At 34.6% G+C, this 15,051-nt stretch overlaps 2 protein-coding genes across 2 annotated transcripts; one reads left to right on the plus strand and one right to left on the minus strand.

Moving 5' to 3' along the window:
• Positions 1 to 873: 873 nt before the first annotated feature.
• Positions 874 to 1,862, plus strand: LOC131630063 (uncharacterized). The gene is made up of 2 exons (XM_058900862.1): positions 874 to 1,235; positions 1,363 to 1,862. The coding sequence occupies exons 1-2, from the start codon at positions 1,232 to 1,234 to the stop codon at positions 1,836 to 1,838; spliced, it is 480 nt and encodes a 159-aa protein (XP_058756845.1). The 5' UTR covers positions 874 to 1,231; the 3' UTR covers positions 1,839 to 1,862.
• A 417-nt stretch (positions 1,863 to 2,279) lies between these two features.
• On the minus strand, positions 2,280 to 5,852 carry LOC131630062 (receptor-like protein kinase FERONIA). The gene is made up of 2 exons (XM_058900861.1): positions 4,886 to 5,852; positions 2,280 to 4,522 (listed from the first exon to the last, which is right to left on the minus strand). Exons 1-2 carry the CDS (start codon positions 5,814 to 5,816, stop codon positions 2,493 to 2,495), a joined length of 2,961 nt encoding a protein of 986 aa, XP_058756844.1. The 5' UTR covers positions 5,817 to 5,852; the 3' UTR covers positions 2,280 to 2,492.
• Between the last annotated feature and the right edge of the window lie 9,199 nt (positions 5,853 to 15,051).

Genomic DNA, 15,051 nt, shown 5'->3' on the forward strand with positions numbered 1-15,051 from the left:
CTTCCATCCAGAACCATCTTTCGACGGTGTTGACCTAATTTTGAAAGGACAACCACATCTCTTACTAGCACTTTGGGTTTCGCTATCTGTTTTTTTTTATTTTCCACCTCTATCACAACCAAATATTAATTTATCACTTCTTCCTCGCTTGCCTGTTTTGATATCTGAACGAGCTATTATAACTGTCACTTTATTCCTGATTCCAACGTCCTTAATCCAACTTATCGCCTCTTCTCTTGTAGCAAATTTTTGACCAGTTACAAAAACATCAGTTGTATCCACACATGTTTGAGTTACATCGCATTTCTTCAAAGGAGGATCCACACCTAAATATATATAATTAATTTAGTTTAATATATAATTAAAAAAATTAAAAAATTAAAATTAAAGTAATTTAAAAAAAACGAAAAAAAATTAAAAAAAACAAGAACCGGAATACCCACAAAGGGGATATCCGGTTGGGAAAAGTTGAAACAAAACAAACCGGAATACCCATCCCTGGGATATCCGGTTGATGAAAGTTGAAAAAAAACAAACCGGAAAATTGCATGTTTGGTTATCCGGTTCAGACAACGTAACAATCTCCACGTCTCTCCTTACCGTCCGTACAAACAGTAACAATGAAAAAATAAAAAATAAAAATAAAAAATTAAAAGTAAAAAAGGATAAAATTGGAATTTTTAAAAAATTGTCGGGGTATTGGGATAAACGTAGGGGTACGGGGTATAATTTTCTGAATTTCATTGGTTTGGTTCGATTCTTGCCCGAACTGAAAATATGTCCAACCCAAACAATATGGTTTGGTTTGGATTCTAACTTGATTCGGATTTACTCAAATCAATGAACACCCCTAATTTGACCTGATGTCACAAATCTAGAGAGAGATGCTCCTCCTTCTCTCTAGAAATTTCTCCCCAAATCCTTTAGGGTTTGGTGGCTCTTTCCCACCCTCATGGTGGCCCTTGCCTTCCACCCCTATGGTGGTCACATCCCTCTCTTTTGAGAGCACCCTCCTTCCCATCCGTTGTCTTTCTCAAGTCTTCACAATAACAACGGTTAAGTCTCCCTTTCTTCTGTTTCGGCCACCACCGGAGCCACCACCACTAACAAAGAACAAGTTAATTGTGGGTTTTCTTCACATCCCACACACCTTTTCGGCGGATGCTTCTCGCTCTTCGGCTACTCCTTCTCTCTCGCTGCCCGAAACTACTCGTCCTCCACCGAAGCCGCCATGGGTAAATGTTGTACTATTGGGTTTTGTCAAGATGATTCATAAGAGTTTTGTGTCTTGTAAGGTGTTGGTGTCTCTCTTGTTCTTGTTGTTTCTGGTTTATGCTGTTTTGCTGTGTGAATTGCTCTTAGGCTTAGGGTGTTGTCAACTCGTGCTCAAGGTGTTTGATGATAGGTCTCAAAGAAGCTCGGATGATGGTGCTGTATTTTTGAGGAAGAACCTTTTCAGGGCTGGTGCAAATCAATCTCCTTTTTCCATTCAACATTTGATTCATCCACAAATTGTGAGTTTTTTCAATATTGTGAACCGGTATAATCGACTTGCGCGTGATAAAGCTAGTGTTAAAGTTAAAGATATGATCCTTAATTGGATAGATATAAAGATTGTGGTTCCTAAACTCATTTGTATCTTGCGGAAGAGTTCTGTTTGGTGGATTGGATTAAGGAATTGGTTTGGTAACTCCTTTTTAGGTTCTTTTTTTGCTAAGTTTATTGAAGTCCATAGCTTGTTTGGCTCAATTATTAGTGTTGTTGTTAAATTGTGGATGGGAAATATCCTAACACAATCTCTTTCACTATGTTTGTACCTTTCATTTTTCATCTATTGAATGAGTTTGTTTTACCGTCAAAAAAAAAAATGAACACCCCTAATTTACAATGCTACTCAATTGGCTGATTTTTTAAGTTCTAACAAAGACTTTGAAACCTCAACCTTTTCAATGATTAGTTCATTCCATTCACATAAGCTGTAGGGAGGGTATTAGCCACACATTGTAAAATAAACTTAAGCTAATCTAAGTAAATCAAGAAATAACCTTTTTTTAATTCTATATTATTACATTCTCTTATCAACATTTTAAGTCAAACGTATCTTATGTATTGGCATGTCTAGTCAAGGTAGAGCAACCATAGATAGGTAGAATACTTTTCAAATTTAGTGTGGATTATGGTTGATTCAGAGAATCTAGTGGAAATAGATGGATTTATATTCAGTTATTCCAGCATCAACTTAGTCAAAGTGATTAACAAATGGCTTACTGCAAGATAAAAACTAGCAATTTCTTAAATTTGCAAGAGACTGATCAAGTAATCTGATTCCTGTATAAATTATTACAACCTCAAATACATACATGTAAAACAATAGAAGGAAAAAAAATACACACCTAGTATATATATATTCGAACATAACATTTTACCTTAAAAAGACCATATACACTAATTTTCCACTACTACATGTTTGCTTATTGATTAATCAATTCCCCTCAACGTGCTTTTGGATCCACAATTTCAGAAAAAACACTTTCCTTATTAAAACCATAGCTATTCTCACCACTACTACTACCAGTCATAGTACTCACACTCACTTCAGTACTCTTATTAAAATCAGAAACATTTCCAATATTGCTCCCACTACTACTAAACACGTCATCATCATCATCATTTTTATTTCTTCTTTCACCACCTTCCACGTCATCACCAACAACAACACCATCCACAACAACACGGTCACGTTGTTCCGCACTCTCTTGTAACTGCAACGCAAATTCCAACATCCATACGACGTCGTTCATCGACGGTCTCATCGTTCCATCGTCCAACAAACAACTAACAGCGATTTCTCCGAATTTTTTCAAACACTCCGGCGCTATACTCCACTTCACAGAAGGGTCCACGATACTCCCGAGGGCCCCACTTTTGTAACATAATCTCCCCCAATCAGCGAGTGACACCTGTTTCTTTTCCGCGGTCCTGATAATAGGTGGCCGAGCGCAGAGTATCTCAAATAAAACCACTCCAAAAGAGTACACGTCAGATTTCTCAGTTAAACGCTGTCGTTTGTAATACTCTGGATCTAAATAACCAACGCTACCTTTCACAACAGTGCTAACATGGGCTTTAGTTACACCCGTAGGCCCAATGCGAGAAAGCCCAAAATCAGAAACCTTGGCGATCCATTTCTCATCTAACAGAATATTCGTTGTTTTGACGTCACGGTGAATGATCGTGTGTTTCGCACCTGTATGAAGGTAGTGTAAACCACGCGCCGCGCCTATTGAAATCTTCAACCGCTGTTTCCATGATAAAGCAGGGTTCTCAGTGTTGTAGAGATGATCGCGTAAAGTTCCACGCATCATAAAATCGTAGACTATAATCATTTCGTTGTTCTCGTTGCAGTAACCTATTAAAGAAACGAGGTGAAGGTGACGGAGGTTTGAGAGCATGTCGATCTCGTTGATGAACTCGTTTTCTCCTTGCTGTGAACCCGGTTTGAGACGCTTAATCGCGACCGGTGTTGAACCGTTGTCGAGGTAGCCTTTGTAGACATGGCCGAATCCTCCGACACCGACGATGAAGAGTTCGTCGAAGTTGTTCGTGGCGGCGCGTATCTCGACGAGCGAGAAGCTGCGGCAGAGATCTGACGGTAGATTTGAGTTGTGTGTAGTGCTTGACTTGGTCGTTGCAAACGACAGTGGACCCCACTTCGAAGTTGCTGAAGACTTTGAGTCTTTTGTCGTTGTAGCCTTTTCTTCTTTCGTTTGTCTTTTTTTTCTACAAACAAAGAAAACGACAAGGGAAACAAAAATAACGCCGAATACAACTCCCAAAACGACGCCAAGTATTGTCGTTCCACTTATGCTTTTGCTTTTCTTTTTCTCTTGAACCGGATTTTGAACCGGATCCGGGTTGGGTCCGGCCAGATTCTTTGAACCCACATCACTGATTTTAAAAATCTCAAGTCCATTTAAAAACGGGTCGCTGTATATGGTGTCTCTACGATCAGCATATGGATGCAATTGAAGAGAGAGGCTCGCTTTCTTGTTACCCTTATTATTACTCTTTGGAATGTATACGGCGTAGTTTCTTTGTACAGCAAGACCTTTTTGATCTTGGGTCCATTTCATAACATCAGCATGATCTTCCGCCACGTTTCCTTGTAAATAGATGATGAAGACTCTATCACCTACGATAGTTATGCTGGGGTCGAGTTCACAGAAATGGAGCCTGATCAAGTAATAGAAACCATAATCAACTGGGAACTCCCAAGTTAGGTTCAAGAGTTTGTTGAGAGTGGCATTGGTGCCCAAGTCACGTGATGATCTGTAGATGTCTTTGGGTGCCATGTAATCAGGGTTTACAGTGATGTTATTTGTGCCTCTTATGTCTCCAAAGGCAAAATCTCGTGATGTTGGCGTTCTTAAATAGTCTATGTCGGTTTCATTCCAGTTTCTGAGCATGTCTGTGTCTTGAACATTTGGTGAGTTTGCTTGCACTCCAACATTGATCCTGAAATCTGCAATGATTTTGCCATAAATTAAGAGTGGATTTTTGTAAGGACAGATACATGCTTAATATGTGGAAATTGAATCCCTAAATTCGGATTTTAGCGCATTCACTCTGTCAAGCTACTGATCTTGATCCCAAGGTTCATAAAAAATTGATTTGATTTTTCCAAAATTACCAGTTTGAAATCAGAACTGTGTGATCAAAATCGAAAAGCAGATACTACGGAATGTGTGAATGCAGGGTGATTTAACTGCAGTAAATCCGGGACTAATTATGTGCTCCGATTATTACAGTAGTCTTATGTCCTCTCTGTCTCTAATTCATAAGCTATAATATGAGAAGAAAATGCAAAGTTAACATAATTGTTCACCTGTCTCAAGTGCAACGCTGGTTAAAATACTATATGCTGTGTTAGTGGGCCCCACAAGTGAAAAACCAGGATCAGTGGATGATGTATAATAGAGATCATCCGGCATAGATAAGACTTCAATTCCATTAATGAAAGCATAGTTATTAGAATTTCCACTACTTGGAATAAAACTCAAATCAAGCCTTTGATCATCACCAACGTTGATAACATATTCTTTGAATAAAGTATCAACACCTCCAACATCGGCGTTTAGTGAAGCATTAAAATCCTTAAGAAGTGTGAATCCATTAGATACAACGGTGAAGGAAGCATCGTAACGGTTGAAACCGTTGGAATAGGTAGAAGGGTAGAAAAAGAGACGGAGGAATTTAGGACCCTGAGTGACGGGGAAAGAGTAGTTGAATATTGAGTGTGATAAACGAGCTGTTGAATAAGGGATTTTGTTGATTGAAGGTTTTTGTGTTGTTGTTGGAACAGAAATTGTTGTTGGGTTGTTGTTTTGTGGTGATAACAAAAGTTTTGAGCTTGTGTCTCCTGTCCATGTTCTTTCTCCGTCGGTAGAGTTTCCTGTTGTGCCACAGTTGAGGGTATAACGGTCAACTGGATCGTAGGCTTGAAGGGGAAAGAGGGAGATGGAAAAGTAGAACAGGGTGGTGATTATGGTTTTGAAGTTGATTAATGGTTTCATGTTTTTTTTTAGAGTTAAGACCGTGTGTGAGGTGTGAAATTGAAGGGTTTGAAGAGTTGTGAAGAAGGGTTTGTTTGTGATGATTTTTAGAGTTAAGACCGTGTGTGAGGTGTGAAATTGAAGGGTTTGAAGAGTTGTGAAGAAGGGTTTGTTTGTGATGATGATAAGAATTTTTGGTTGAGTTGAATGGTGGAGTTCAGAAAGTAGCGAAAGGGGAAAAGTCTTCGTCTTACTAAAAAACATGAAGATAATTGCAACTAGTAGCTAATTATTACTACTATTTCTCTGACTTGTTCAACTTTGAAAATGGAAAATTATCTTAGAGGCAATTGTGTCCAGGATTTAATAATTACGAGAAATAAGTTATTCAGAATTGTAAATATGAAAGTTTTGATTTATATGTTTTTATAAAAAATGGACGTAATTTGACATTTTAAAAAAATTGACAGTTATCCTTTTGTTTCAAAAAATTATGTAAAATTAGTTCTCCATTTTTATTCTTAAGAAAAATTTATTCTAACAAGGTATATAATCATTTTATAGTTATGTATGAGACTAACTTGAAACACAAGTCTTAACATAATCAATTACATACATACAAAGTTATTTTCAATTTTTGGATTTTGTTACTTGTATCCCAATCCATTGTAATTTGTATATAAATACCCGAGGTATGTCAATCAATGTTAATGAAAACTCTCACTTTCAATTATACTCTCTAATTCTCTATCTTTCTCCTTCTCCACATTCAATTACTTTATTTTTTGCCAACCTTGTGATTCCAAGTTCTAACATTTGATATCAAGAGCCTGGTTTGATCCACCAAACACCTAGTGTTCAACATGAATTCGGTCTCTAATGAAAGAATCCCTGCAAACCTACCCATCCTTGATGTGAAGAATTACGACAAATTGTGCAAGCAAATAAAAGTGTTGTTTGACTACCAAGATGTTCTTGAAATAATCAAGAACATATTGAATCCTCTTGTAGAAGGTGCAACAGATGCACAACGAGCAACGCATAAGGAAGAAATGAAGAGAGATTTCAAGGCGATGTTTTTTAATCCATCAATGCATTGACACAAATAATTTTGAGAAAGTTTATGATTGTGAATCATCGAAGCAAGAGTGGAAAATCTTAGAGAAGGCATACGCAGGGGCTGACAAGACAAAGGTTGTGAAGTTACAAACTCACAAACGTCAACTTGAGTTGATTCAAATGGACGAAAAGGAGACAATCAACGATTTCACGACGAGAATTACTCGGTAGGTAAACAAAGTAAAAGCATGTGGAGAAACGATAATGGAGCAGTATGTTATTGCGAAAATCTGGTGTTCTTTGGTATCAAGATTCGATAACATAGTTGTAGCGATTGAGGAATCGAAGGATCTTGTGACGATGAGCAGTGAGGAGCTACAAAGCTCTCTTGAGGCTCATGAGCAAAGAATGAATGAGAGAAATAGTGATAAGGAAAAGGCAGAGATCAATTTGCAAGCTCATTTCAATGAGAAAGACAAGAAGTTGAAAGGAAAATGATCCATGAAGAGTAAATGGAATGTAGTTCCTTTGGAATTAGCTTTTTGTATTGGTTGCACTTTGAAAAACAACTACATATATAAGGAGATAGGATCATCTCCATTTTTTCTCTCCATTTTTCCTTTCCATTACTATAGTCTTAGAGACATATGTAGTGCATATAAAATAAATGTACCCAATGTCACATTATTAATTAATATTTCTAAAGCTTTGATAATGCACAAAATGGAGAAGGGAGGAAATGGAGAAGATCTTGTCTCATATATAAGTGTTCAAGATTACTCTAGATTGCTTAATCTGTATGAAGGTGTAAAGCCGGCACATGCTAAACACGATGTCCTAGCATGTTGCTACGACATCAGGGCTTTGTGCAACAGATCATTGCTGCTGCATTTTGGAAGATTCTCTGGTCAAAGATTGGATCAGATTTTATTGCTATTGGCTTAGCAGTATTATTAGGTGATTTGTTTAACAGTTGGAAGAAGATTGATTCATATTTAAATGGATATTTAAATTGAAACAAATTATATCTTGTTAAAGAGATTTATGGAACAAATAATATCCAACAGATTATGCATTATTCTTGTACAAAATCATATCAAATATCCATGAAGAAAAGCCCATATTTATTATGGTTTATAAGGAGCTCTAACCTACATTGAAATTCAATCATTCACATTGAAGATTTTATAGTGTCAGGGTTACTAGAGTCCATGTTATTTTATGTACACCACGTTATGTTTCAGTAACTTGGCAGAAGTGTAGGTTTATCTAGTTGAGTTGTAAGATTCAATATCACTCATAGTTTGGTGATTGTAATCCAAACACTAGGGGTTAGTGTTTGAGAAGCAAAAAGTGAGAGGGTGTCTCATATTTAGGGGGAGTCCTAAATAGGAAGTTATTGGGTAGTGTTAGGAAAATGCATTGAATAACATAGGGTTTGTTGTTGCTTGGAAGCCAACCCTCCAAACGTAGGTGCAGGTTGCATCAAACTGGGTTACCAATTGATTGTGTTACTTATTTCTTCTCTGCTCTATCATCTTGTACAAGTTGTGGTGATTGTGGTTTAATTTGTCAGACCAGTTGTCAAGACATCGAGTGCGATACTTGTCTTCTGAGGAACAAAATTTTAGGAAATTTTTGAGACTTTTGGTTGAAGAGAATCCCAAAATTCTAAGAATTGGACTTGTCAAAAGGGTGGGAGCAGCTCCAACAAGAATGGCGGTCAAGAAAACTTTAGAGGTGAAATGATAAGGATTGACAAGAGCAAGATGCAATGTTTTCTTTGTAAACAATTTGGTCATTTTGTAAGAGAGTGCAATGCGAACAAGAAGGAACCTCAAGTGTATGAATCCAAGGTAACAATGCAAGAATTTGATGGTGAGAACATACTCTTGAATCTTGATCATGATCACATAAGGGGAATGTAGCACTAACAAACTGAGATCCAACAACAACGGTTTTGGAAACGCTACAGACCCATGATGTAACCGATTACATAAATGTCGTAATCGGTTACATGCAAAAGAAAATGCAATAGTGACTTTGAAAAAAGTAGTGTAGTTATGTGAGCAATGGTATTTGGACTCCATATGTTATACCCATTTGAAAGGGATGAAGGATTGGTTTGTTACAAGAAATCGTGCCATTAAGAACAAAGTGAAGTTCGCGGATGACACCTCTCTAGCGGCGGAAGGGATCAGTGATGCATCGATCAAGAGAAGGGGTGGTAGACACTCTTTGATAAATTATATGTTGTATATTATCGAAATCAAATGTAACCTTATGAGTATTGGCAAATTACTTGAGAAAGGTTACTAGATTCGTATGGAGAACAAGACGTTGTGCATTATGTATGCCAGCGGGGTTTTGATCCTAAAATTTCCAATGCTGCTACTAGAACTTTCAATGTTGAGTTGAAGATTAAGGAGCACATGTGTCTTTCTACAAACGTTATTCGAGAATAATGGATATGGCACTATCGTCTTGAGCATCTCAATTTCTGAGATCTCAATGCATTGCAAAAGAACAAAATGGTAACAGAGCTTTCATTGTAAACATATCGGCTAAAATTTGTGAACAATGTGTTCAAGCGAAGCAACATAAGGGTAAATTTATCAAGGATGCAAGTTGTAGAATCAAGCATCACCTTGAGGTGTTGTATTTAGATGTGTATGGACGGATGCAAGTTGATTTGATTTGTGGCAATAGATATAGTTCACATTCATCGATGATCATAGTAGAAAATTATGGACATACCTAATCAAGAGAAAAGATGAGGTATTTGAAGTGTTTAAGAAGTTTAAATTCATGATTGAAAGACAAAGTGGACACAAGCTCAAAAAATTCTCAAAACGGATGGTGGAGGAGAATATGTCTCAAATGACTTTGGGAGGTTTTGTGATCAAGAAGGGATAGTATATGAGGTAGTACCACCTTATACACTACAGCAAGATGGTGTTGTTGAAAGGAAGAATCGATTGATTATGAACATGGTGAGAAGTATGTTAAAAGGGAAGAACTTACCAAAAGAGGTATGGAGAGAAGTGGTGTTCACGACTGCATATTTGTTTAATAGGTGTCCAACAAAGAAGCTTGAGAAGATAACACTAGAGGAAGCATGGTCTGAATTTAAACTGAATCTGGATCATTTGAGATTTTTTGGTTATGTAACATATTAACAGGTGTCGGGGAAGCTTATAAAGAAGCTTGATGATAAGGGAGAATTGAAGATACTTATAGGATATCACTCCATCGGAGGTTACAAGTTGTATGATGCAGCAAATAGAAGAAAAAGGAAATCACAGTGGAATTTTGAAGCTGGAATTAAGAAGATAACGATTAATGATATAGAGAAAGCAACTTCTAAGGAGCAATAAGAAGAGCAGGATGAACTACTAGGGGAAACCCCAATTTTATAACAAAAACCAATTAAAAGTTAACAATCTAGATCAAAAGTAAGGTATCAATCCAAAGGCAATCGCCACACCGTTCCACCATGTAAAAATTGAAGTTGCTGAAGTACTCGAGTGTCTTAGATAGGTGAATCATTCCCTAGCCTATTTCATTGGGCTTGCATACTGGGAGTAGGTATGTTCATAGAACAATAAAGCATTTAATATTCTTGTTCCCCACAACTTTTCAACTGATCCCAAGCATTTCAGTTCCACTTTGCACCGGACTCCATCATAGAGACCGACCTGTATTATTTAAGGCTTACTTCGACTCCTTTAGTGAACGACCAAGCCTTGGAGGGCAAGTGTTCTAGACCGGCCAAAGACCCAATCTATCTCAAATCCACTCCACATGACTCAAAGTATACAATTAGTTCACACGCTAATAACAAGGTACAATCTCTGATCTCTATTTTCACTACACTTAACTTGAATCTTGAACTGAATTCAGTGTTGGAGTACTAATCATGCAGGCCCACGCCACGTCATTGTAAAGGAGATCAGAGTCACGGTTTAAGATCATCAGTTCTCCAACTAAAATTATTTCAGGTTCCTATATATATATATATATATATATATATATATATATATATATATATATATATATATATATATATATATATATATATATATATATATATATATATATATATATATATATATATATATATATATATATATATATATATATATGGGTATGAAATACTATGGTGTAATACTTCTTTGACTTGTTCAGATTTGAAAAAGGAGTTAAAAGATGTGATTTTGTGAAATTATGAAAAGTTTGTGGTAACGTGTATGTATGGGAAAGTTCTCCAGTAGTGCCAAAAAAAACTTGAAGATAATTCCATAAGTGACAAATTTAGTCCTCTTGCTTGAATGGAAGAAACTTTAATCTTTAAAGTTAAGAGACGTTTAATGTTTGATCTCTCGTGTTTGTGAATATAGTAAATTGTATTGAGAGATGTCTCTGTTTCATCTATTAGAATATTTTCTCTCTGTTTGGTTCTTATAATTTTTTTTGTATTAATTCCTTTATTTTAATTTTAAAAGTTATGATTCACTTCTCAAATTATACACTTACAAATGGAAGACGTTTTCATTTTTCAATCACATATAATTTATATATTTTATTTTTAAAATTTTATCCTGATTTATATAGGATAATTTGTCACATTTTCTAAATGACCTGTAATTTTAAAATAGATAAATAATCAGTATTAAATCCAAAAGTATAAAAAAAATTAAAACTATTTGAATTTAACATATAAAATTAATTTCAAAAATCATAATTTAATGAGAAATATAAAAACTATTAACACTTTTACAAGATTACCTTTATTAATTATATGAGAAATATAAACTAAGTTAACATTAATATTAAAAATAATAATTAATAATTTTATAAGATTACTTTTTATTAATTTTTTGAGATATATACATTTAAATAATAGTTAAAATATTAAAAAACTATAATTTATAATTCATTCATAAATTAAAATAATTTATAATTTAGTTAATTTTTAAATGACATAATAAAAATGAGAAAGAGTAATTTGGAGACACAAATTTGTCCATGAGAGAGGCATGAGACTGTGAAAGATACTCCAGTTTTAAAAACTTATTTTTAATACAAAATATATTATTTTGTTAATTTTTTTGACTTGTTCATCTTTGAAAAGCATAACCATAGTGCTGTTGATTGAGACACGAGAAAGCAAAAGGTCAATGTTTTTGCTCCATATGTATTAAGAAATTGATAAATATTATTAACACTATTATGGTGGCTTTTATGGTACACAGTTGTTAAGTTTGTCTGCCCATATACATTTCTTTCATTATTAATTTAATATTTTAAAATTTAATGGCTTAGGATTAGGATTGTTAAGAAAAACTCACAAGTAAATTTCCAAGAAAAATGAAAACTGCAATTATTTATTTATTTTATAAATTATAATGAATCTGTCTTGTTATATTTTTAGCATAAAATGTATCCTAAAAAATAAAAAATTGCGAAAATAGAAAACTGTTCTTAGTATACTCGTTAAGAATGTTTGAATTTTCTTCTCTTTTAAAAGGAATTATTCCCTCCGGTCTTATATAATCAATTTTATAAAAAATAATTTGTCCTTTGAGAGAAATGTCTAAATATATTTGAGTGAAAAAAATGTCTAAATTTGTCCTTTCTAATTTTACTTATTTTTTTTTAAAATTGTTAATAGCATGGAAATGTGAAAAAAAAAAATAGGGGTAAATTTGCAAAAGTGATCGTGAATATAATAATTATAAATGATTTTTGCTTAATTATGATGCTTTTAATCATTTGTATGAGTTAGTTGAATAAGAATTATGTGTGTTATTAATTCAAATTAAGTGGAAATAAAATCTCAAAATATTTTGAAAATTATGAAAAATTGAGATTTTGTGTGTTTGATTCGAATCAAACACATATTCTGACTCGAATCAAATTGAACAAAGGCAAACCAAAGTTTTTCAAACACTTTGATTCGAATTAAAATTTATACTTGATTCAAATCACGCAATTCTGGGTCACCTATACTTGATTTGATTCAAATTCGATTTTACACCTAATTCAAATAACACAACTTTTCCACATTACTCTTTGGCTCTGTTGGAATTGATGCTAATTAGAATTTAAACTTGATTCAAATCACGTGCTATCGAATTCGAATTAGACTTTACACTTGATTCGAATTAGATGAGAAATGGGTCAAATTCTTTTTCCTTATGCCACTTCACTTGTTTATTTTACTCAAATCTAACTAATTTTTTCCATCCATTTTTGTCATCATTTTTCAAACATACCTTTACAATATTTTTGCATTGTGATTTTGTGAAAATCAAGTTTCTTTCACCTTAAAAAAAAAAACTCTTGCAATGAAACTCTTTCATCTTCAACCTCTAGTTTGATTTCAAATCTTGATAATGCAAAATTTGTAATTGATTGAGGGAGACGTCGTCTTGAAACTAATCATTCTATAAAATTTGGTTGAGATTTTCAGGTAGCTTACAAGATTGAGGTTGTTGTCATCGGTGTTGACAAATTCCAGTGAAAAGAAGAAGGTTCTTGATGTTCATTTTGGGGTTGGTTGCATTAAGAAAAACAACATGGATTAGGTTCAAGCTAGTTCTGGTGTAGAATGAACACATGTGGAACCCGATGTTCTGACATGTGTATTGCAACATCTGGTCTCTTACAAAAGATAGATGTTTTTGCAGTATTTGTTATGAGTTATTCTATCCAAGATTCACTCAAGAAAAAGACTTTTTGGGACATGGCTGACTCTTTGGTCAAAGTCAATTTATGGAACTTCTATTTTCAAATATAGAATTTGATTATTAATGCATATATGCATATTGATGAAAAAAACATTTGGGGAGCTATTTTGCATAACTTTGACCTTTGGTCAAAGTCAACCATGAGAGGCTGACCTTTTGACCAAATTTCATGTTAAGCTATTTTCTTTGGTCATTATCTCCATTGGTTCTATTCATACAAATATGCCAGATTCAAGATTCAAGTTTGTGTTGATTATTTATAAGGTCAAGGTGTACAAACATGAAGAAAAAAAATACACAAGAGGTCAACTTCTTATTTTTCAAGGTTCATACATTGAAGTACATCTCCAAAGGCCAAGTACATTACTTAATGCATTACAAGAACATTGTACATGGAAAAATCATACAAAAATGCATTTGATCTATAATTGCCTTTTGGTCAACTATTGACGTTTTGGTCAAACAGTTGACCAAAGTCAAACTATCATCCTAGGACTTATGGATGCTCAGATCTTCAGCTGCCATATTCAATCGCATTGCTCCGACCATGCTCTTATCATGGTCATTGTCCAAGAAAACTTCAATTGATCATGAACTTACTCAAGCAGTTCTGTGCCAATGTCAAATGCCTCAACTTTCTATCTCAATATTACAAACTAAGTCTATGCAATACTAGTCCTATGCCAAAATCTTGTTGTAATATGAAGACCTGCAACATTATGCACAAACCATCAAGTCAACCACATATACAAAACCATATTTTCACTCATTTTGAATGAATACAAAGTCTACTTCAGGTACATACGATTTACTAAAGATTTAGTCATGCACAAATCTTTCGAGTTTGCTCGACACACCTGTTGTTGTTTTCTCCTTCGAGACTTGTTGGAGAACCTTATCACCAAGGCTCAATATGATGACATTGTGGGCTCTCTCGATCATCGTCGCCGTCTTCTCCTTCTCCGTTAAAGCAGCATCCATCTTCTCTAATCCTTACAGCGCTTCTAACAAACCCTGTTGAACTAGAAGAGCTTGCATCTTCAAGTGCCATAAACCGAAATCATTCACTCCGGTGAATTTTTCAATCTCATACTTCATTGGCGACATATTGATCCACGCTCACCACACCAATTTATTGTAACGATCGTCGTCAAGAATAAACATAACTATAAGAAAGATTAAGGTTTCTTGAACAAATACAAGAAAAACTTTTAGTTTTACGCAAAAGAAGGGAGAGAAGCAAGAAAAAAATAACAGAGTTGGTTATAATTATTTTTCTATTCACTTTTTCAATTAGGACAAAAGGTTACAAGTGAATAATAACAACCAACGCTCTCTCTACAACCTGAGAGAACCAGTCTATTTATAGACTACTAATTATGTATGTTATGATGATAACACACATACATGAGTACATAGTTAACTTAGACACTAAGCTAATTTAAACAGTAAACTAACTTAAATAATTGCTTGCTAGAACAAACTTAGACTACAACACACACATTTTCGACACCTGCACGCTTGAACATATTTCGACTATAGCATGCACTATTTCTGTCGAACTATGAAGCTATCCTTGTCGAGACTAGAGTTCGATCCAAAATACCACCAAATCCATATTCAAACTCACTGGTAATTTGATTCTCCTTGTCATCATCATATTATTTTGCCCCTTGCTTTGATAAATT

The sequence above is a fragment of the Vicia villosa genome, unplaced genomic scaffold (genome assembly GCF_029867415.1).
Source record: "Vicia villosa cultivar HV-30 ecotype Madison, WI unplaced genomic scaffold, Vvil1.0 ctg.000643F_1_1, whole genome shotgun sequence".
In the NCBI taxonomy this organism is placed as follows: domain Eukaryota; kingdom Viridiplantae; phylum Streptophyta; class Magnoliopsida; order Fabales; family Fabaceae; genus Vicia; species Vicia villosa.